Source organism: Cavia porcellus, unplaced genomic scaffold (genome assembly GCF_034190915.1).
Source record: "Cavia porcellus strain 051 isolate PalLab524CR breed Dunkin Hartley unplaced genomic scaffold, mCavPor4.1 scaffold_1, whole genome shotgun sequence".
In the NCBI taxonomy this organism is placed as follows: Eukaryota; Metazoa; Chordata; class Mammalia; order Rodentia; family Caviidae; genus Cavia; species Cavia porcellus.
This window is the reverse complement of record NW_026947484.1, coordinates 215,436,287-215,460,639: the sequence shown is the minus strand read 5'-3', so window position 1 is coordinate 215,460,639 and position 24,353 is coordinate 215,436,287. Positions and strand designations below refer to the sequence as shown.

Genomic DNA, 24,353 nt, shown 5'->3' with positions numbered 1-24,353 from the left:
GAATTAGCCCAGCACCTTGGTAGGCAAGACTTCTACCCTGAACTGTATCTAGTGCCCAGTATCTGTGGATTGAGTATCCCCACCCCTGCTTTGGGCTCAGACAGGCTAACTCGCTTGTGCAGAGTCATAGGGCTCCACGTGGCTATAAAGAAATCAGAATCCCCAACAAGTTTCATGGTGCATATGAAGCACATTTGGAGAATTTGCATCAGTTTCAGAGATACGGGTTTTTATGGTAAGACAGGCATGGCTGGTGAATGGCCAGCAAGGTCTACATTTCTTAGAGGCCACAGAGCAGTCCAAAGAACAGATCTTACCATTCTCAGAGCCCTGCAGCCTCCCTCTTCTTGGTGCTGCAGTGAGAAAATAGATTTAAACTGGGGAACAGGGGACAGGGATATAGCTCACATCACCGTGCCTGCCTGGCAAGCACAAAGTCCTGAGTTCAATTCCTGGTACAAAAACAAACAGGGAACAGAAGGAGAGAAGGAGAAGGGGTAATGGGGCGCTTTGGCTGTAGCTCTGAGCCACAAGATAGGCATTTACCTACAATGCTACTTCTGTTTTTACCATTACCTGGCTCATCTGAGTAGTTCTTAACTGGCTGAGAGGCTACATGGAAACAGTATAGTGGCCTCTTTCTAACCCCTAAAGAAGAAAATAGATTTGAGCATGGTGAGACATGCCTAGAATCCCCTTATTCTGGGAGGCTGAAGCAGGAATATTGCAAGCTGGAGCCCAGCAAGGGCAACTTAGTGAGACCGTGTCTCAAAAAAGACAAAGGACCAAAAAAAACCAACAACAATAAAAAAAAGGTCTGGGCTGTAGCTCAATGCAAAGGCTCTGGGTTCAATCCCTAACACCTGAAACAAACACACACCCCAAAACAGGACTCAGTGCCCAAAGCATACTTGTTTAGGCCTATAGATATTACAAAACTTTTCCCTTTGTCCCACTTGATTTAATCTGACACTAACATAAAGACAGGCACCAAGAGGGCATTCAGTAAACAGCCAGTGGCGTTACTGCTGGTGAAATGACACGTGGCCCTGCCGCATGCACAGGTGCAGGGAAGGTTCAGCCCGTGGACTAGCATGGGAGGCCCAGAGGCTGGGAGCCCGGCGAGCCTGCAGCCAGCGGCGGGGCAGCACGAAGCCTGCTCAGTGCACAGAAGCCACAGGGAGGTGGTGGAGAAGCCCGCCCCGCACCCCACAGGGATGAACAGGGTGTAATCGGTTTTTATCACTTTAAGAACTAAAAAACAAAAACCAGAACACCCTCCAGCTGGGGGCAGTGGGCTAAAAAGGCCACAGCTGTAAACCTTTCGTATTGAGGGACCAGCAGCAAGGAAGCTGATTTTGAGACTTTTTCAGAAAAGTCTATGCTCTAACTCACACTCCGCGCGCCCTACGCCCACTTTGGTGGTCGTACTGAAGATGAAACCCAAGGCCTCGAGCTTCCCAGGAAAGAGCTCTACCACGAGCTGCACCTCCAGCTCCTCTTTGGTCTTCTGAAGGCCCTCGGGGAAGAAAAATGCTTCACTCACTAGCAAAATCAGTGCATTGTAGTGAGAGCAGCACTCCAGTTGGGTCCAGCGAGAACACAGGTGGCTGGGATGCCACCAGGAAAACCAGGCTGCCACACTGGCCTCACCCTAAGGGACAGACAGCCTCTCTGCGCTGTTTTGTCGTGACTCCTGCTTTGGACAGAGCAGGGGCATGCTGGGATGATAGGTACAGGGAAGAGCTGGGATGAGGTGGCTAAGGTCCATCGGGAGAGGACTGTGAGCAGGCAGACATCAACGCAACAAGGGAGAGCGGAGAGGGGAGAGGCGTGAAGGTGGGTGGGCGGTCGGCAGGATTTAGGTCTGCTCACAGGCCCGCTGCAGGCTGCACATTCCCTCACTCGTTCCACTGCCCTGAGCACAGGCGGCTCAGCCAGGACACCTCGATCTCTGCCACCTGGGCCTGTGCAGGGAGCAAGGAGAGGGATTCTTCACTGACGCATGCAGACTGGCCAAGGAAATAGGACAGCACACGGCCAAGCAACAGGGATGTTTAAGAATCTCCTGTGTATACAGAATAGCCATCACAATCTTGAAAAAAACACAAGTCTGGGGACTCATTTGCTGGTTTCAAATATAACCCACAGCGTAGGGTTTTTATGTGTGTGTTCATGGTGCTCCTGAGTTCTGTGCACATACACTACTGATAAGCTACATCATAGCCTGTGACTGCTGCAGCTCGAAGACTGATGTAGAGACCAACCGAAGAGAGAGGACCAGCAGACAGATCAGTGGACCACAGGCCAGAAACAAACCGCACATTTATGGCCAACTGATTGTTTTTCAGCGCTGGGGATTGAACCAAGGGCCTCCCACTTGGCAAGTGCTCTGAGGTACATCCCTAGCCCTCACCTGAGTTTTGACAAGGGTGCCAAGACAGTAGGGGGTGGGTGTATGTGTCTTTTTCACCAGGGATGTTGGAACAACTGGATATACATATACATATAATGAAGCCAGATTCCTACCCTAACACCATACACAAGAATGAACTCAAAATATATCAAACACCTAAATGTAAGGACTAAAACTGTTACAGAAAAACGGGAATGTGGATGAACCTGGACTGGGAAACAGTTTCTTGGATATAATGCCAACAGTACAAACAACAAAAGTTTGGACTTTGTCATAACTGAAAATATTTGTGATACAGAAAATAGCATCAAAATACCAGGACACAGAAGACAGAATATTTGCAGATCTTCTATCTGACAAGAAACATCTCAAGTGTATAAAGAACTCTTAAAACTTAGAAACAAATAAGCCCAATAAAAAATTACAAAGGGTAAGACTAGGCACTATTCCAGAAAAGATAAAAAGAGGACCAATAAACAAAGGAAAAGACACTTAGCATCATTAGCCATCAGAAAATGGGAATTCAATCCAAAGACGTATCACTGTACACTCAGAGTGACTGTCATTAAAAAAGTGAAGCTTGGCTAAGGTGGAGGAAACTGGAGTCCTCACAGTTTGCTGGCAGGTGTCAGTGATGCAGCTACTCTGGAAAACAGTCTCAAAATATTAAGCATATGACCCAACAATGCCAGGTATATCTAATGAGAGATAAAAATGTATATCCACACAGAAAATTCCATATGAACATTCATGGTAGCTCATAATAGCCAAGATGTCCATCAACTGATAAATGGAGCAAACAGTGCAGTGCATCTATATGGTGGAAAAATATTCAGCCACAAATTGGTGTGAGGAGGCTGGCAGTCTAGGTAAGAAGGTAAGACTACCCAGACTAGGAGGAGGAAGGATCCCAAGAGCGGAGGGAATAAATGATCTCTGCGACTCCTCCTCCCACAGGGGACACAGGTAAGGCCAGAAGTATCCCTAGAACCTCCTGCAGTGCTTTGAGTGGGTGGGGCTGCTGGTACACTGAACCTGGGGGATGAACATTCAGGTCATTTGGAATCACGCTGGAAACCACAAATGGACATTAAGAACTACTTAATCCAACCCCTGTTCTTGTAAATGCATAATCCACTTGGACTGCGGAGGACAGAAGTGAACCAGAGGCTCCCGGGCTCTGCAGTGGGACTTCCTCTTGCTACTGCCCAGCCACACCCGGCTCCTCTCAAGGCAGTTGGTTTCGGATATGCCTGTATTGCTCCCCCCCACCCGACCCATGAAGAGGCCCCCTGCATGTTGGCCCCGCCCCCGCCCCAAGGGAAGTGATCATTAACTTCTGGATAGGCAGACAGATAAGTCACACATTTTGAGGTCAATTTCAAATGTGCTGATTAAGGTGAAAGTGCCTGTGTGGATTGCTTCCATATTGTCCATCAGCTGCTAAATAGGTAAATAAAATGTATGCCCACATTTTCCCACTTTTTTCCATGTGTGAAAACTATTCTGGATGGTGATTGATAGCCCAGTCTGATGCTAAAGAAGCACAGGGGAGATGCCTTCCAGGTGAAGGCCATTGCTTGAGTCTCCTTCTCAGTCCTTCCCAAGAGAGCACAGTAAGTGCCGAGTGCGCAGCGCTGGGCTGAATTCTCTCTGCGTCTAACTCCAGAGAACCTCATTTTAGGTGGAAAATTCCTTGGCTTTAGGGGGCTGATCAGGGTGTTGGGTGGCCCTGCCAGGTAGCCAACTCTCCATGTGCTCAACACCCATGCCATCACTATAAGCCCTACTCACAGGTATTCACTGGTCACCTACTGGGGAGGGGCTGTGAGAGACTGAGGAAAATCCTAGGCCCCAGCTCAGTTAGGGCCAAGCTGATAACTAGGGAGTGTCAGAAAACACTCCAAGATGGTGCACGACAGAGACCAATTCTACCATTGATAGAATGAAAGCACAGAAAAGGAAAACAAATGTAGGTAGCTAGAGGAGGGAGAGCTATGTGGAGAGGAAGCCTCTCTGGTCAGGGCACACAGGGCCCAGCGCAGCTGGACCACAGCAGCACGAAGGCTGGACCTCTGGCCAAGAGGAAGCTGTGGGGGAGGCAGAGGGCGGTCTCAGGGTGCCCTGCCCCTGCCGAGGTGGAGTTTGACTGAATCTGCGAATTACTAGGCCTTTTTATTTTCCCTAAGTGAAGCATTTTCAGGTTCCTGTAGGCTGTTTCTAAACAACATTATTATTTCCGATCTACTTCATGGACTTCACTTTCTCCCAGCCAGGCAAGTGCCTGTATTTTATTTTGGGGGGCCTTGCCGATGTTAGGTGTGTGCTCTACCACTGAGCTGCATTCCTAACCCTAGAGCCTGTATCTTAATGAGTCAGGAGAAGCAAACAGGAGGTGGAGCTCGGTTCATCCACTGCTCTGTCACTTGGCTCTTTCAGGGCTGCTAGAAGCCTCTGCTCCCCACCCGCCCTTGCCCTCCTCTACCTGGAGCCCAGGGCTTGGAGGTGGCTCTCAGCAAGCAATGCTACTAGCTCACCCTTTACCACCAAAGAGCACCCCAGTTGCACCTACTAGAGACAAGCGGCCGGATAAAACACCAGTGTCCTAGGAATGCTGGTAGTGGTGGGTAGCCCTGCCTTCCAGGACCTAGCAGGAGGGCTGGGTGGTGGACCTTGTGGTGTTTGTCTCATTCTTTATCTGAATATTTACAAAATACCATCAGAGAAAAACCAAATGTGCTGGTCAGAGCTCTCAAAGGCAGACCTAACCCCAACATGTGTGGGGTTGTAGGCCGCCCTGGGATCTCTGTCCACGCTTTTGCTGCCAGGAACCAGCCTTTCCCCATCCAGAGCCTAGTCATGGAATTAGATCCCTGATTTCCCTGGGCCCATGTAAACTGCTCTTCCTTTCCCTCCATTCTATTTTTAAAATTTAATATTAAAAATAAAGAACACATTTTTACTTTCTCTTCCTCTCAGATGCCATGTAGATAGGAATCAAAATTCCACAGTGAATATATTCATTGCAAACACATATTAAAAAAAAGAAAAAAGTAAGAAACCAAAAACCATACGCTAATAAAAATTTAAACAAAAAGAAATGACACATGCAGGTGTATCCAACCAAACATAGGCAGCACAGGGGCTAAGGCCCCTAGGAAACCGTTAGAAGCCTTTTGAAAGGGTCAGTGGCATCATTTGGTCCTCACACTTTGGTGTAGTTCACATGGTTATTCCAAAATTAGGAAATATTTGTTTATTATGGTACAAGGGATCAAACACTGAGCAAAACCTCAGCCCTTTCTTACCTTTTTTTTTTTTTTTTTGGGTACCAGGAACCAAAGTCACAGGACCTTGTGCTTGCCAGGCAGGCACCTGTGTTGCTGGGCTATATCCCCAGCACCCCCTTTTAAAAGTATTTTTTAAAAATTTGAGATAGGGCCTTTTACTAAGTTGGACAGGCTGTCCTTGAATTTTGGATCCTTCTGCCTCATCCTCCCAAGTATTCAGGCTTATGAGAGGCTGTCTGATCAGGTTAGGGAATTTCTTACAAAAATCCACATTTAGCCTGGGTATTGTGCACACCTGTAATCCCAGGACTCAGGAGGGTGAGGCTGGAGGATCACCCTGGGTTTGAGGCCAGCCTGGGCTACAGTGAGCCCAAGGCCAACTTGAACCACATATTAAGTCCCTATCTCAAAAAAAAAAAAAAATTCTCATTTATAGCATCTTTTTTTTTTTTTTTAATTAAAGCCAGTCAAATTTAGCAGTTGGGGGGGTGGTATACCAACTTTAGTGACACTAATGTTAATTTATAGCATCTTTTGAAAATCCAGAAAAACAGTCTAGTGCCTCTAGGTCTGACAGGGGCACAGCTGTGGCATCTTCCACTGAAGGCGGATGTGCACTCAGTCTGGGACACCCTGTGGCCTTACCTCACGATCTGCAGATGTGCTCCCTGCCTGGCCCCTGTGGACACGCAAGTACTGAGGAAGACCCTTCCCTTACTCTGACCCTGAGACCCTCCACTGATCTCTCAGCCTTTCCATCTGGTATACTTTGGGGGGTGGGAGCTGGGGTTTAACCCAGGACCTTCAGTGTGCTAAGTAGGTGCTTTGCAACTCAGCCACAGCTCAGCCCTTTCTTTCTCCCCTTCATTTAGGCCTATCTGTTCGTCAGGATCTAGCCAGGGGTGTGGCTGGAAGGAATCTCTCCTGGCCTGCTTGATCTTTCTTGCTCTTCTCTGCACAGCGTTCTAGGTGTTCACGGATGGTGAAGGAGGTCAGTCTGTGGCCCCCGACCCCATGGCTGTCCTTTGCCAGTATTGTCCATCATAGCATTAGCACTGGGCTCCTGGCCGTTATCAGCTGTTTACCAGAGAACTTCACAGGCAGTTCACTTGTGTCGTGTCTTTCTCTAGTGGGAAAACGCCTAGATGGTGAGAGTCGGGTCGCAGGGGGAGACAGATCTCTTACTGCCATTGCACACTCAGGGTTGCTGAGGTTCAGAGAAGGAACCTGCTCAGGATCATGCAGAAGACAGTGACTGGAAGAGTCAGATCAGAGTGAAGCTGCTCTGACTCCAGAGCCTGTCTTCTGCATCACTTTGCTAAGCTCTGGATGGATGGACAGATGGATGGATGGCTGGATGGATGCTGGGCTCATTCTCTGCCCGTCTGCGCCCTGCTCAGCACCTCCTTGCCATCCGGCTTTCTGCTGGAGTCACCTCCTGGAAGGGGACTCTGGAGAGAAGGCAGAGAGCGGGGTGCTCCTTTCCCCATCGGGGTTTCCTCACTCACAGCGGTGCTCCCCCTGGCCAGGCACTGCTGCGCAGCCCTCCTGCTCCTCCCGCTCTCCACTCACTCCCAGCTCTGGGTGCTTGTGGCTGCTACTGTTTTGTGTCCCTGGGGCATCAGTCTCACTGCCACTTCCCTTCACCTACAGCAGAGATGCTGCTGCTCCCCAGACGACTTCTGTCTGGAGACAGTTTTGTCATGAAGAGGAAGAGTGCCTATTGGCACATATGGGCAGAGGCTAAGGGTTTGCCCCTGTGCCAGAGTCAGCAGGACCACAGGTGAGCCTTCACCCTACCAGGGTCTTACACAGCTGTGAACAGTCCCTCCCTTCAAGTCTCTCCAGGTCTAGCAGGTAGATGGACAAAGCTCTCGGCGCAGTCTGGAAGCCAGGTTCACAAGGGCAGATGCTAAGGAGCTTGGTTCTTGTCTCTTTTCCTGGAGTTAATCCTATCCCCACCCTTCCCTCGCAGCCTTCCGGGCAGAGAGCAGGCAGCGCACAGAGCAGCCCCTTCCGCCAGCCAGCTTGCCTCAGAACCCGTTCTGTCTGGAGGTGCAGACGTCTCTAGGTCTGATGGGAGGAGACAAAACATCCTCACTTGAAATTTTAGAAGTACTTGGGGAAAAGCCTTTCAAATATTAAAAACTTTCTTTGTCTTCATTTTGTAGCTATTTTCAAATGGAACAAATGGCTCAGGGTTCCCAAAAGCTCCACCAGGTCTTGCTCCCAAAGCATTTGATCTGAAAAGGTACGGTGGGGTGTCATAATATGTATGCTTGCCTAGGATTTGTGGTTTTCTTGGTGGCCCATTGTGAAGCCAGACTGCCCTAGCAAAGCCTTTGCTTTAATTTTAAAGATTATGTTTAAAAACTCTTTTCAAGCTTAATAACTAAATATAATTTTAAAAATGTCGGTCCATTTGAAGTCACTAGGTAAATACCTTTTATTCCTCCCTTGATTTAAAAAATGGATAAAGCCAATATGAACACTTCACACAAGTTCAAAATGTGCACTTGTTATTCAGGAGCGCCATATTTCACTGAAAAAGGATGCATAAATTAAATCACAGTGGCTATACTACACTCAACTAAATGCTCATAAAGTACTTCCATTTTTTTCATTTCCAACCACACTAATGAATAAGGAGCAGGTCAGATACTCTAGCAACAAGAGTGTGTAAAAGCCTTGGTTCTTCAAGGTGTTTTAAGGCTGGGAGCTGGAAAGGGTGGCCAGCTGCTTCTGCACTGGGGTGTTCCTGTCAGATCAGATTTGGGGTGCCATAGTCTGTCCTGTTTCTTGCGGTTGCCTCCTGAGCTTGTAGTGGACTTCACTGGCTGTTCCACTAAAGGGCGATGTGGCCGTTGCAGGGCTGTGGTGAGCAATGAGCCCAGTCCAGACCCCTTGGGCTTGCACTCTGAGCTTCTACATTTGGTAGACTGCTCTGGCCCCTGAACAGTGTCAGGCCTTTCTGGACAAGGTGCAGAAGCGCTGTTGGCCTCTCAGACCTGCTCCTTGGCAACTTCATCCTGCTGAGCCTCCCAAGGATTCCACCCAGCAGCTCTTAGGATGGTAAGCATAGCGCTCACCGCAAGGCACTGCTCTGGAAGAGGCAATCCTACTTCGGCTCTAAGTCTAACGCCTGAGTGACTCGGGACGGCCACTCCTCAGCCTGGGCAGAGTTCTGCAGCCCTGCACATACATTCTGTCCTCCTTTGACCAGAGATCTTGAGATGTTCCCTGAAGTCAGTTAAGTTTTCTTGCATGTCTTTTGAAATGGAACTTCTCTCTGGTACAGGGAAGTTCTCAGGCTGATAGGGTAAGACTAACTGGCTCTTCTGAATTCTTTGTGCAGTCACCTGATGGGACTCCTACTCCTACCCTCCACTCTTGAATTTATTTGAGTCTGAAAGGAGAGACAGGAAGAAACCAGATGCCCGACTCACTCCAACAATGTTGTCCTGAGCATAAGGCCCCGTACGGATGGACCATGGCACAGAGCTCAGGAGCAGGGCTGCTGGGCCTGAGGATGGAAGGTGTGGAGGCAGTGGCAGGTGGTCCTGAGGTATAACTGAGGGCTGGGAATTACAATCAGCTAAGTTCAGGAGGGGATTTTTCTTCCTCTGAGGACTTTACTATTACCATGTATGACCACATAATAGAGAATCTAGACAGTTCCCTTATAGGCACCCCCTGACCTCCAGGCTGCGTAGTGCAGAATAAACATACTACATGGTCATGGAAGAAGAAATCAAGGTAGTCATGTGTCGCTTAATAGTGTGGATTGTTTTGGTTGGACAATTTCATTGTGTGAACATCAGCGGCCTTACACAAACTAGGATGGCTATGACATCACTAGGCGATAATGATCTGTACTCTGTTGTTGACTGAAACATTGTTATGAATTTTAAACTCAAAAATTACTTTTAAGATCTATAAATAGTCCTCAAAATGTTAAGTGCTTAAAATTTCAAATTTTCTGGAAATTTTCTTCCGATTCTGGGGATGGGAACTTGGGGCTCCCCATGTTCCCCGCTCCAGAAGTTTTCTGTCTGGAAATTGAGTTGACGGCCAGACTCTCCAGAGCCTTTCTCTCTGTTCCCTGTGGTCAGCAGTCCCCAGAGCTGCCCTGGAGTTACTGTCCACCTCCCAACGGCCTGGGAAGCCACTTCCTCAGGAAGTTAGGGGCTGAACTCAGAGAAGACTGGGGTGAGGGCAGGAAAGAGTGCAACACACAAAAGCCTTTCTTTCAAGAACAAGCTAGAGCTGGGGGCAGAGGCAGAAGGCTCATTCATGCCAGTCTGAGGCCAGCAGGGGCTGTAAGTGAGTTCAAGGCCAGCCTGAACCTACATAGCCAAACCCTGTCTCAAAAACCAAACCAACCAAAAGAGTTATGGCAGAGCTGATGACTCAGAGGCTGGAAGGAAGCAGTGAGGCACTGGGTTTCCAGCCAATTAAACATCAAGAAAGATCCAACTGCTGCAGGAAAGCTTTCAGGCAGACCCATGTCTACCATGTCCACTGAGCTCAAGCACTGCTGTTCTCAGCTTGTCCTTGGGGGTAGGCCAGGGAGGGTGTCAGGGGAGAAGGAAGTTATTTTTGACCTTCCTTTGAATGTTACTAGTAGAAAATAGCACATGATAAAATTGGTAACAACTGAAGAAGCCATTCGGTTAGTAACATTGAAAACTCCAAATAATAACACCACTTAGGGAAATTTGTGACCGGGAAATAAACACAAAAAATAACACTGAAAAAGTGTAATACTGGGCATGGTAAAACTCATTGACTAAAAATTTTCACCAACAAAAACAAAAGTCTAGCAAGGTGCGGTGGTGCACAACTGTAATCCCAGCACTTGGGAGGTTGAGGCAGGAAGATCATCACTTTGGCCAGCCTGGATTGTGTATTAGTGAGTTTAAGGTCAGCCTGAAATAATAGGAGGAACTTGTTTTAAAAGAAAGGGAAAAAGAGAGAAAGAAAAGCCCCACAAAACTAGAAACAGCAATAAAACTTTGTCTTAATAAATAAATTTACACATGGGGTTAGGGGTGGGAGGTAGTTCAGGGGTAGAGCACTTGCCTAGCATGTGTGAGGCCCTAGTAGTGGGGGGGAAAATTACCCATAAAAGAACTGCTGCCTAAGAAAATAAGGGAGAATATAAAAAATGATTTAATCACACTCTATAGAAGATTGGTCAAGGAATTAAACTGGCCTGATGGGAGTTACACTGGAAAACAGTTTCTTGAGGAAAAGTAATTATGTTGCATAATTCCGATTAGAGGTTTGTATTTGTGTAGTGACTACGTCCTCCAGGTCAAACACACCAGCTTCATCCTGACACATCAGCCGCCAGAAGGAAGGGAAGGCGGGAAGCCCCACGCTTTAGTCCTCACACAGGCAGGAAGCCCGGCTCTGCCTCCACAGCCCCCTGCCTGGCTTGCGTCTCCTGGTGGTGTGCGCAGAGCCCTGAGCTCTCCACGAGCTCATCAAAGCCCCTGCTTCTGCTGCTTCCTGGAGCGCCCCTTCCCTTCAGTGGCACCTGTCCTCTGCCCTCGCCTCGCCTCTTGTGCAGTGACTGTGCCCCACCCCCAGCTGTGTCCCTGCTCCACGTCCACCAGCACTCCTTGGTTCATGCTCTGAGAGCAGCCTCCTGGCTGCCTGGCTGCACCACCTTGACTCCGGGCTGTCCTCCACCCTACAATAAGGACACTTTGCCAGAACACCTCTGGCCCAGCCAGCCTCAGTTTAAAAGGCCTCAGTGGCTCTACTAAGCCCAAGTCCCTCCTGGCATAGTATGAAAATCAGTTCCACCCAGTTCCTGGCCTCTTGGTCTCTGACTTCACTCCCCCATCAGTGGCTTGGCTGTGTCAGCCACGGGTGTCTAGGGTTACATCTTCCTTCATCCCTGGCCATTGAGCCCTCTCTTGCTAAGTCCTTCCACTGCCTTAGTCAGATCTTTTCTAGTGGCCCTGAATCTTCTTCACACCCAGCTCCTGCCCACCCCATCGAGACTGTCTTTCCTGTGATTATCAGCACATCTTTGGTGACCTTACCCATTGTCAGAGAGACTCCTAATTTTTCAGCCTTGTTCTTTCAGCTTCTTTCCAGATCTGGCAGAATGGGGACAAGGTGTTAACTCTCCTGGATGAGACATATCTGTTCTTCCTTGTCACAGCAAACCTAGGGATGGTGTCCAGCAAGAAAGGCCTCTTTCATGAGATTCATAAAGTAAAGAGAATTACCATAATGCCTACATGTCTACTCCTAGGTACATGCCCAAAAGAACTAATACCCAAAGCAAAACTTAGATGTGAATGTTCATAACAGCACTTTTTACAACACTCAGAAGGTGCAAACAACGCCAGCGTCCACCTATCACTGGGTGAATGAATAGGAAAATACGGCTGAGATGGAGCTCAGTGGTAGGGTAGTTGCTCAGCATGTGCAAGGCCCTGGGTTCAATCTCACTGCAAAAAGAAAGAAAACAAGAGTGAAGGAGGGGTAGCCTTCTCCTGTTTGCCAGGGCCGGGACTCACACAGGGTAAGAGGGTCAGGATGTGGGAGACCAAGATGGCTGCAAGCCAGGAGGGTGGCCTGCACCACCGCCACGGGGGAGAGGGGCTGCTGCACCTCATCTCATTCAGTAACGGAGCACAGCTTTCCGTGTCTGCTCTGCAGTCCTGCGTGGTAAGGCTCACAGGGAAATGGATCCTGTGAAAGAGACTTCTATGCGGAGCACAGAGATCGGATCTCAAAGCTGCAAAGAGAAATCTCTCTACCCAAATTACACACACCCACTCATCTGGTTTCCATTTCTTTGCCTGAGTCTGTTTTATAGTTGTGCCTTTTTCATGAAAGCTTTTAAGGGAGCGTATTCCCTGACATCATGCAAAAAAAATGTCCGAATACAATTACATTACAGAGCAGGCTCTTGGAAGAGAAGGCAGTCACGAAGCTGGCTGGTGTCCTGTTTCCTCTCCTCTAAGGCCATTTGCTGCTCTGCTCTCCACTTGTTAAAAGAAAAGCCCCCAGATCCATCTCATCTCTCCCAGTCCCTCTGCTGTCAGCTGCAGAGTGGTTCTCACCTGGGAAATAGTGCAGAACCGTGTGTCCCCCAGAGGGAACGGGTGGGGCCTTCTGGGACTCATGTCCGGTGGGGCATGGCCAGCACCTGCCCACAGGCCTGAGCCAGCCTGCCCGTCACACACCTTACACCTAAGGCGAAGGGACAGGCTCCCCCAACCAGCTTTCTCGGGGATCTGCTCTAACACCCTTTCCAGCTTTACTCAGACTCGTCCCCAGGCTCACGCAGTAGTTTTTCTTAAGAGCTATCATGAGTTACAAGCCAGCTGTGTGTGCAGCTCAGTAACAGAGCACACGCTTAGCGCTCACGAAGCCCTGGCTCTGATCTGCAGCACGCACACTCAGAGAATTGTTTTGAAAAACTGCTTTTCTCAATTAAAATTTATTCTGTTGTGAGCACATTCTTTATGTTTTTCACTCTGTATGTTTTTTAGCCTTTCCTTGTTTCCCTCCTCCTGGCAGAAGCCACCACACTCTAACCTTCCAGTTGTGGCTGTCCCTTTTTTCCCTCTGTCCCTGGCTTGGACAGACCGCATACTCCTGCGGCCACTTCTGGGCACCCTTTCCTTTGAAGTCCATTCTAATGGCCTCCCTCCCACATTTGTCAATCCAAGCTACAGATCTGGCCTTTCACAAGACTCAGAGTCACCCAGTACCCCGTTGGTGACTTCAGCATCCATAAAGATGTCCCTGCCAGGGTTTGGTTTTACCATTCGTCAGTCTCCTCATCCAACATTCTTCATCTCCAGCTTCCCCCTTCTCCCAATAAGTGTTACGACATCTGAGAACTTGTCGGTACTTACTATTACTTCCACTCAGCTCAAATTCTAAGTTTCATGTCACTTAGAAATGAACACAAAGTTTATTGTTCCCCATTTTTGAGGTGGTATCGTGTTTCACATGTATTAATTATCATCTATGAAAGGCTTTATAGTTAGATATGATGGCACCTGCCTATAAACCCAGCACTCTGGGTGGCTGGCAGGAGGACTGCAAGTGCAAGTCCAACGTCCAACCTGGTCAACTTGGAGAGACCTCGTCTCAAAATTGAAAAAAAGGGTAGGGGAACTGGGGATGCAGTGAAATGTGAAGCTCTGGGTTCAAGTCTCAGTGCCATATGTACACACAAAATAGGCTTTAACCAAGGTAGACTTGGGATTTAAACCTCGTCTACAGTGGGAGATCAAAAATATAATGAATGTTTGGAATTTTTAAAAAATCACCGTAAAAGATATACTTTCATAAGCAATGAGATAAATGTGTGTTAAGCAAGGGAAGTATTTTGACTACTCTGAGGATTAATGGCAAGGTGTCTTTTAGTGCAATAATTTTTTAAATGTAAACATTCACTGTATTTTATGGTCACCCCATGTTTTTAAGTGTCTATGGCAATTTCTGTCACTGTGTGTCCTTATCCACCTTATTCATCAGACCTGGCACCATGCGACTTTTGGCTCTTTCCCAAAGTCAAAATGGCCATGCAAGGTAAATGTTTTAAACTGATTCAAGACATCAAAACAGCCATGAGCTGCCAAAACCAAAGAACCAAAGAGCAGGAAGAGGACGTCCAGAACTTTGGAAGAGCTTTGGAAGTGGCCAGAATGATGGGACGAGCATGTTTGAAGCGAGGGGAACATTCTGTGGCGAATAGCAATGCATCTTTTACATTCACTGTACATTTTGATCACACCTTGTGTACACAACAGCTCCTACACCACATGGCCTTCTAGGATTCTTAACACGGCCAATGCCTCCTCCACCTCCACCGCGCTGCCCTCCCGTAATCCCCACATCTTTGACTCTGCCTCCTTCTGCTGCCTCTCTGTACACAGCCAGGCTCCCGGCTCCAGGCCTGAGAGCCTTGTCACCACTCTCCTGTCCTAATCGACTCTTCTACTCCTAGCCAATTCCAGATGATCAAGGCTGATGAGCCTCTCCATCATTTCATGCTATGTAATCCTAGCTAGACAGACTCCTGTTGCTCCCTAGCAATTCTTCTATTCATGTTTTGGTGACTCCTCACCGAACCCCTATGTAAACTGCTCCTACCTCCTTCCTGACTCTGTATCCTACTCATTGGCCACTCATTCTTACGGATCATTCTGTCTTCTACAGAGGACGTCCAACATAAGCTCAAACTTCCGTTCTCCCTGCCCTCAACATTTCTCCGATGACTCTTTTGAAACATTAGCTTGAAGGCTGAGCAGAGTCTAGGACATGCGGTTTGGGGGCCAAAGAGTAATGTAAATATTTGTAGAAGAAGGAGCCTCTGGAGGGGGAGGAAAAATAGGCTAGAAACACAAGGGGGGAAACAGGAATTACGGCTGGACAAAGGCCTGGAGGACGCCTAAGACGCCGAGCGGAGGAGCTAATGGGAGCCCACAGCTGGGCCTTTTCTTGGCTCATCTCAGGCTTTTCAGCGCCTGGAAGTTAGTTTATAAACTGCCTTACTGAACCTTCGGAACCCCTCTCTTTGACCTTTTCCTCACTCCCCATCCTGCATGACCAGTCTGCACAGTGTCCGGCCTGGTCACCCACCCTGCCCTCATGACGGCTTCTCCCTGTGTGGGTGTTACGGCAGTGGAGCCCTTTTATTTTTATGCTTCTTGAGATCAAACGCATAGCCTTATACACGTTAAGAAAGTGCTCTACACCGAGCTACATCTCCATTTTAACATTCTGACTTTGGAGATGAGGTAGGAGATTAGGGGAAGAGGAAAGAGGAGGGGAAAGAGGAGAAAAAGAGGATTGAAAACGATTGTGATATCATATGGCACACGTACCAATTTCCCAAAGCATATGTACATATTAGATATGGCAAACATATACCCATACTTTTTTTTAAATTTTAGGTAAGGTCTCTCTAAGTTGCCCAGGCTGGCTTTGAACTTGTAATTCTCCTGCTTCAGCCTCCTATGCAGCTGGGATTATAAGTGTGTGCCACAAAGCCTTGGCTCCTCTTGGTTTTCTTGATGGGTCTTTATTTTGCTTGCTTTTCTTCCAAACTATTCCATTGTTCTCCCAATAATGCTTCCCTGCCTTCCTCTTTCCTCCTCAGCCCATCCATTTATTTCTGTTTTCACTTATTCATTCAGTATTTATTAAGCCCCTACTTGTATCAAGCACATGGTAGCTATTTAACTGTAGCTGAATTAATATTAATGCATAGCTCTAATTATGTTACTTATTTGTTCAAAAATCTTTATGGGTTCTTGAATGCAAATGAAATCCAGATTCTTTGGTGGGGCAGTCCAAGTTTTAGTGGACATTTGTTTTTTTTGTTTTTTTTTCATTTCATTTTTATCGGTACCGGGGATCGAACTCACGACCGCCTGCTTGCAAGGCAGGTGCTTGTGCCGCTGAGCTAAATCCCCAGCCCCCATTTGTTGTTTTTTGTAGCCCAGCTTTCATTCGCCCTTCTGTGCATAGCTGGACCCCACTTTTCTCTGGAGAAGCAACCTGTTATGGCTTATCTCCCAATGTGCCCGTAAAGCCTCATGTAACCACAGCCAGGCCCTTCAGAAGGTGATTTCGTGTTATGGGGGTGTCGTAGCTGGCTTGCTGTTGGAAGATGGGGTTTGGTTTGAGGCAATGAGGGTGTAGCCTGGAAGAGTTTATCTCCCTCCCCAGCTTCTCCCTTCATTCCCTCTGCTTCCCTGCCAATCTTCCTCTGCCATGCGGTCCCATTTTGGAGCCAGGGACTATTACTGAAGATTCTACAAACTGTGAGCCAAGTGTTAGGTACTGTGTCTCACAGTCCTTCTCCACCTTTCAGTCTATGTGGCTGGGTAGGGCTCGTCCTACCCCCACCTGCAGGCATGGGCACCCACCTCAGGTCTAAACCGAGCGAGGCATTATATGCCTTGCCTCTGAGTTTAGTCCAAAGGTTGAGCCTGGAACTGGACTGGAGCCCTTAAAATGCAATGGGACCTTACCGATACAGACTTAATTCTCACATATAAAGATGTACGGCTGGAACTGCTGTGGCTGTCTTGAATTCCACGGGAAGTGTGAGCTTATCTGAAAATACAACCAGCTTAGGAGCAGAGGGAAGACATGGCAAGAAACCAGGTCCCAGGGGCTGGCAATTTAGCTCAGTGGCATAAGCACCAGCCTGGCAAGTGCAAGGTCTTGAGTTTGATCCCCGGTACCACAAAAAATAAAAAATAAAAAATAAAAAAAAATAAAACAAACCAGGTCCCCAGGACCTGACCCTTGAATTATGTTTGTCTAAGTCAGCCCCACCTCCAGAATTCTGTTAGACCCAAGGTGGCCCTCAGCACTGCCTATGAAGTTTAGGCGGGTCTGTCTCTCCTCTGCATCTGAAAGGGTCCTGCTCTGTCCAAAGGCCTGCCTTTCTCCCTGGCTTCGTCTCTCCCTGCCCTACTCTAGCACTGAGGCTGGTGTCATCCCAACTCATTCCTGAACTCCACACACCTGGAAGGCTCTTCATTTTTCTAGTCGTTGCCCTGGAAATGTGACTACTTTCAGATTCAGCTCTAAGAAACTCTCCTCCAAGCAGCCATTCTCCTCTACTGTCCCCCATGACCAAGGTTTCTCTGACAGACTCTGAGAGCGAAAATGCTCCAATCTGAGGCCGAGATGTGCCTCCGGCTCACAGTCCTCGCTCTGGGCACTGAGCTTGCTCTCTTGGCCTCCCACAGCTCCAAACTCTTGCTTCTGCCCCACGGGCAGCACTTCCCACCAAGCTTCCCTGCCTCCTGGAGTTTTACAATGTCAGAAGACATATGAAACAAAATAATAAAAAACCCCAAAGTTAAAAATTAACCAGAATAAGATCAATTTTGCATGTCTATACCTGGTAATCTAAGCAACTCTTTTGAAGATAACAATATGCCATATAACAACCACTGTTAAATTCCTATCATCTTGTTTTGAAAGCCTACATTGTTGTTATTTTGGGTTTTTTGTTGTTCTTGTTGTTTGTAAGCCTCATTTTTTTGTTTTTCTTTTTTGTGTTTTTTTTTTTTTCCCTTTAAAAACAAACAAAACCAAAAAACAAAATTATCCAGAGTGGGAAAAGTTGGGTAGTAAGTAACTGTAAGCAATTTTGAGTTAAAACTTTTCTGAAGCCTAGGAAATGGGAGCAGTTTGTGGTCTTTCTCCAAGTCACTCATACTGTGGGCGCCTGTGCCAAGTCATACACAGTGCTCCCTGTAAACAGGTTTAGGTTTAAGTTAGGTGCAGGCTGCTTTGGACACATATATAAATACCCTACTTTTTGTTCAAGGTGCCTATTTGCTTTGCACAGGGACTATTATGAACACAGAAAAGTGTTAATTGTTAAATGTGGTATGCTAAGTGGTTTTGCCTTCTGGCAAATCTCCAAACCATAATTATGAAGGGACTAGAGCTGCTGAGGAATTCCTGGCTTACAGGTGGCTTTGATCCTTTCCTGCCTTCTCCCCCTGATGACATGCGTTTCCATGGGTGTGGCTGATTTTCAGAGCTTTCACTGCCTTGCTGCTCTGGGAAGCAAAGGACTGAACAGAACTGCAAGGTGACAGCAGCCTGGCCGCCCAGCCACTGCGCAGAGAGGGCTCTGGCTAAGCTCCGCCTTCTGGAGGCCCAATGGCGGTGACCAAGGGAATGTACAAGCTCTGCCCAAGTACAGGAGTCAGCATGCTATGGCCCCTAAGCATCAGTTTCCCATACACTCGGGGCAACTCAGATTCTCTCACCTTACTCACTGGTAGGCTCCCTGCCTGAGAAAGGCCTGGGTACTTACTGTACGGCTGGCGGCACTTTCCTTAGCAAGGCTCTGGATGGGTGAGGTATTACTTCATTGGCATCAGAGGTGAGACAGTGGGTCCAAAATCCTTTGTGACTATGGTCAACTGGCAAGTGTAACCCTCAACAAGCAGCTACCTCCTTCACAGGGTCAAGAAGATATCTTGCCTCAGGCACAAACTATTAGGTTGGTTATTCACTTGTTTGTGGTAGTGCAGACTGAACCCAGGGCCTTGCACATGCTAGGGAAGTGCTCTAGTTTTGAGCTATATCCCCAGCCTAAGGCAAAATCTCCAGCGAACCAATGCCTTTATACTGAAACATATGAAAACATCTGTTCCTTTAGTTTATTGTACATTCTTCTCTGTCTGAAAGAAAACATAGGAAAGCACACTCAGATGTTCATGGATTCATGAGAGAAGGAATAAAAAGACTCCTCCAGAAATACAACAGTAAGGTTTGTTATCTGGTGGATAAAGAAGATTCTACAATAAATAGCATTTCTGCTTTTATATATTTACCATTTAGAATTTGGGCTAGGGACAGAATCTTGTTCATTTTTGGCATTTGCTTCTATTTTATATTTTAATAAACATTTTGTGGGGTGTGTGGCTACCCGCATTTTAGACATGATGAAACTGAGGCCAAAGTGGCACCAGTGAGTTCATACCCAGCAGTGAGCCCTGATTCCCGGGCACGTATCCTTTTCCCACAGGTAACTGGATGGCACTGCTTTACGAGGTCTCCTTCCTGGATGGGAAAGTATCTCTCTCCCACCATCTGTTGATGGGTGACAGTAAGGGTCGAAGGCAGAAAGAGAAAGGAAAGGAAGGGAGAGTCCTGAGGAGCGGAGCAGGAAACTGCCAGACCCTGTCGTTTGGGGGAGGAAGCCTGGAGTTTCCTTGGTGTCTCAGCTCCTCGGGAAAGGTAGAGAATGACAGAGAAGACCCCTGGGCCCCATTCCTTGGCCACAAACCACGCTCTTCTCTATTAGAGCTGCTTCTGGCCGGGAAGTCAGGTAACCAACCCCAATGAGAAGAGGGGTGGACTGCCCCATGGTCAGGTGGGCCTGGTCCTACGAAGCGAGGCTTTGGGGAGGTACAGAGGACTTCTGAGCCTCCTCCTCAGATCAGGTCTGCTTCATGTTATACTGCCCCACGCATCCCACTCCATTACCCTTCCTGTTGGCATGTGTTCTAGACGGTGCATGTGAGTTTATTCCAGATATGGGAGACCTTTCTACTTGCTCAAAGTGAAGGTCAATGATTCACATGGCTAAAAATGAACTTAAGGTCACTTATCAAAAAAAAAAAAAAAAAAAAAAGCACAACACACACAGAGTTAAATTCCCCTGCTATTTACATCACAGCAAGGAACATATAACCTTATTTAGTAACTATAACCAACACTAAAAGTATGTAAATGTTAAATTATATGTTATGGACCAATCAGAGCAAAATGAGGAAGAACAGGAATGGGGAGAGGGCAGAAAGCCAGAGGCTAACAGACAGAAGCCAGAGCAAGACGAGGACGGGCTCAGAGGCAGGGAGCAGAGGAGGAAGGGCCGAGGGCTGGGCTGCGCTGCGCTGGACAGCGTTCATTAATGGGACTAGCTACTGCTCACAACTCCTGCTGGTCCTCCTCCTTAAGCTCTGGGTGTCCCCGTGGCATGAGAGAGCCACCACAGCCCACTGGAAAAGGGGTGCTGGCTTAAACACAAGACACTGAGTTTCCTTTAAATTTCAGATAGACAATGAGTAACTTCTTAGTACAAGTATTCCCAAATATTGGCAGGGGCATATTTAAGCTAAAAATTATTTGTTGCTTATCTGCAGTTCAAGTGGTAGTGGGTGCTTCCTATTTTTATTTGCTAAATCTAGAAACCCTACACTGGAGACCACAAAACTTTGGGGACTAATCTTAAGGACCAGGCCAGTATTTACAGCGAGGATCAGGTGGAAATCAAGTTGAGGCCACTTTTGGAAATGCGTGAAGCAGCACAGAGATTTACAAAGCCGGATGGAAATCAGCAGCTGGGGAATGCTGACCCTCACATTTTCCCCCTCATCCGCCATTTATCCCCACTGTTCCCTGGGCTGACTGTTCTGGCTCCCGCGTCCTGCCAAGGGTTACAGAAACTAGAAAGTCACACTGGGACTGAGGTAATGTGGTCCATGTGGAGCCTTAGGAAGATTCTGGGGTTTGCGGTAACAAGTGAACTTGTGGGAATCTGTGACACCCAAACAAACATAGCTGCTAAGTTTTAGGTGTTTACTTGTGTGTGTGTGTGTGTGTGTGTGTGTGTGTGTGTGTGTGTGTGACACCCAGGGCCTCTGCCTGAGCTCTAACCTCATGCTTTCTTTTTTTTTTATACTGAGACAGGGTATTGCTAAGTTGCCCAGGTTGGGCTCAAACTTACGATCCTCCTGCCTCAGTCTCTCAGAGTGCTGGGGTTACAGGCATGTGCCATCATGTCCTGCTATAAAATAAACTAAATTTAACTGCTACAGCTTTCCATGGGACATGACTGCCCATTTCACCAGCCAGAGGGTGAGGTTATGAAGCGGCCCTCCGCTAAAAGCTGCAGGTTCTCTAGCACTTGCGGAGGAGGACCTAGGGTGAAGGTCACTGCCTCTTGCCGCGGGGCCAGAGGAGGCTGGCTTGGGGCTGAACAAAGAAGAGCAGCTCCAAACCCGTAGAGTCCTCACTCACGCATGCTGGCTGAGGAGACTGGCGAGGCTACAAGTACAATAGCTGGCTACAAGACACAGCATGTGACTGTCTGCTCCGCTCTCCTACCATCCACTGACTGCCTCTCCTCCTGCTCATGAACCTCCTCTGCTTGCCAGGCCCCTGGAGGTGGCCAAAGCTGGAATGCATCGTTCAGCTTTCCAGATGTACGAAAGTCTGTGCTTACCCATAATAATAATTCCCATTATAGCTGCAAGTGGAATCATTCCAGATATTCTGGTCTGCCACTTTTTTTAGGTAACAAGAGATTGACTACCTTTGCATGTCACTTCACACAGATTTAATCCTTTATGTTTGGTACTGGAAGTTGAACTCAGCACCTTGTGCTTGCCAGGCAAGGCGCCTGTGCCACTGAACTACATCCTTGTAATAATTTATTTTTAATTGCTGCACAGTGTGTAGAGATAAGAAAATTATTCATCTAATCTGTTAGCAGATATTTACAATGCTCCTTCTTTTCCTATTTTAAATAATGTGCGAATGAATAGCCATGTACACGTGTCTTTGCATATGTGTGCCTGTATTTCTATAGGCCAAGCAGAAGTGGAATTACTGGTTTAGTTGCTCTTCGCATTTAAACTTGCCACGCACACTACACCCCTAACAATGTACTGGTTCACAGTTTCAGTTCCACCCAGGTTTGATCTTGCCTGCTCCTACACAGCTCTAACAACTGAGTTTAATTTTCTCTTCTGAGCCAGTAAGATGCAGGGAAATGACAAGGCACTGATGTTCTAGCTGGCATTTATTATTAGTGAGGATAAGCATTAAAAAAATGTGTATTGCTCATGTCTATTTCTTTTTTAAATTAAAAAACTGTTTTATATTCTGGCAAAATTCTTTTTTTTTTTTTTCTTTTCAAAATTCTTTTTTTAACGTCCATTTCTTTTAACAATTTAATTATCTAATATATTGTAAGTTTTCCTCTGAGGACAGCTTTATACACTTAAATCTTTTTTTTGAGATGAGGTCTTGGTTAGTTGCCCAGGCTGGCCTTGAGCTCCTTGGCTCAAGCAATTCTGTCTGAGGCTCCTGAGTAGCTAGGACTACAGAGATATGCCACTGTGCTTGGCGCAACTACTTATATTTGATAAGCATATTCATTTGTTTGGGCCCCAAAGGAGGCTTTAGTTTTATGTTACTGTACAACTTACTTAGATGTTTGTGGCCTTTTGTTGTTATATTTTCACTTTAGATTTCTCATGTGCTTGCAATTTGGTTGAAACAAGGCCTACAAAGATTCCTATTTTGTGAAATTGAAATTTTCTAGGTGACCTAAAATATGATCAGTTTTTGTAAATGTTATGTAGCTGTTTGAAATGGGTATTTGTTTTCTATTTGTAAAGCAAAAGGCTTACACCTAACCAAGCTTAAAATATGGAACTCAAATTCCTTATAACTATATTTATATTTTGTCTACCTCACCTTTTAAATTCTGAGAAAGGTAGGTTAGATTATCCTACTATGACTATAATTTTAATAACTTTTCCTAGTATTTCTTACAGTGCTTTAGGCAAACTTTGATGTTATTTTGCCTGGTGTGTAGGGATGTGTGTCTGCCACAGCTTCGTATGGGTCATTTCTTTCATCATTATCCAATGCTTCCCTTGCTGCCCATCTTCACACTTACTGCCAGTACGGTCCCTGCCACTCACATAGCACCGGAAGGCTGCCACACACTGACACGGTCTGCTACATGACACTTTGGTGTTAGTGTCCCCAATTCCTTCCATGCATCTCATGAGACTTCATGTCAGAACCAGTAGTAAGTGCCCCTTTTCTTGAGGGAGGTGACATCAGACTTATCAGAGACCCTGGATGTGAGTTACTGGCTTCAACTGAACATCAAAATACATAGAGGTTCAAAGCTCTGGCCATTGTTTTGAGAGCTCAGGCTGTGGCAGGCTGCTCTTTATCAGCTGCTTCTCCTAAGACCAAAGGCATACTCTGTGATAGGTGGCACTGCCAGCTGTCTCTCTGACCACCAAAAGCTCAGGCTGTGACAGGGTCATGCTTGTTAGCCTTGCAGCTTAGAACCTTGTCCATCAACATAGCCCTCTAGCATGGAGACTCACATGTCAGCTTGATGTCCACTGTGGCAGAGAGGACAGGTTGGCTCCTCCAAAGAACCGCTCCTATAAAAGTACATCTCAAAACTTCAGTCACATCTTACTTTCCACAGATGTCCATTTCCATCCTAATTGAGCAAATTTAATTATTTTGAAACCCACTATGTGGTTAATGTACTTCATCTGATAAATGGATTCCCTGTGACATTCGTTCATGTTATTCCCTTCTTTTCCCCAGGGCTGGTGAATTGAACCTAGAAGCAAACCTCTAACTCCTCAGCCTGCTCGCTCCTTGAGTATCCTGAATCTATGATAATCCCCTCTGGCCACAAGCCACGTGACTTGTTAGAACCCACTTTGATCATCTCTGATTTCTGCCATACGTAACACTATCCCTTCTTTGTCTCTGTTGCCATTTGCCTGGAATAGTTGTCTATACTGCTTTATTTCCAAGAACTGCATGTTTTTGAAGGTGACCTTTTGTATCAAAGTGCTATACAGTTGGATGCGTTCCCCTCTTTCTTAGTAAGAGAATCCCAGGTAATGTGCTCAGACCCAAAGACCACATTTCTCTGCAGCTTACAGCTAAATACGGCCTTGCTATGGCCAATGAGAGATAAACCATTCCACGGAACTTTGGGAGAGCTCCTAAAAGGGAGGAGGGTTCAAACTCTCTTTTCCTTGTTCTCATCTGCAGTGAGGACAGTATGGCTAAAGCCTGTAGCAGCCACCCTGGACAAGTGGTGACCTTGAAGACGGAAGTCACATTCATGCTCAGGACATGAGAAAGACACAACAATCTGGGGCCTGGGGCCCGCATGACCAAGAGTCACCAATCAGCCTGGGCTCCTCCACTGTGTCTGAATCACTGGCTTTTCTGTTACAAGACATCATGATCACCAAAAGTTGTATCAGATTTTGCCTTTAAAAAGAAAAAAGTTTAACCTCAAAGTTCTTTCTTTTACTTTCCTGTAAGCCTGAATACCTATT

The 24,353-nt window shown here is 46.9% G+C and overlaps 1 protein-coding gene across 2 annotated transcripts in view; it reads right to left on the bottom strand.

Moving 5' to 3' along the window:
* The window catches only part of Thada (THADA armadillo repeat containing), a 315,049-nt gene that overhangs the window by 3,713 nt on the left and 286,983 nt on the right, over positions 1-24,353 (bottom strand). Inside the window, exon 30 of one of the 2 annotated variants that reach the window (XM_063229250.1) lies at positions 3,738-23,429. The exons of the other annotated variant lie outside the window; for it this stretch is intronic. Coding sequence (XP_063085320.1) covers positions 23,353-23,429 — 77 coding nt within the window. The 3' untranslated portion in view covers positions 3,738-23,352. Of the gene's footprint in view, positions 1-3,737; positions 23,430-24,353 lie in introns of those variants that run through there. 2 annotated transcript variants of the gene reach the window in all.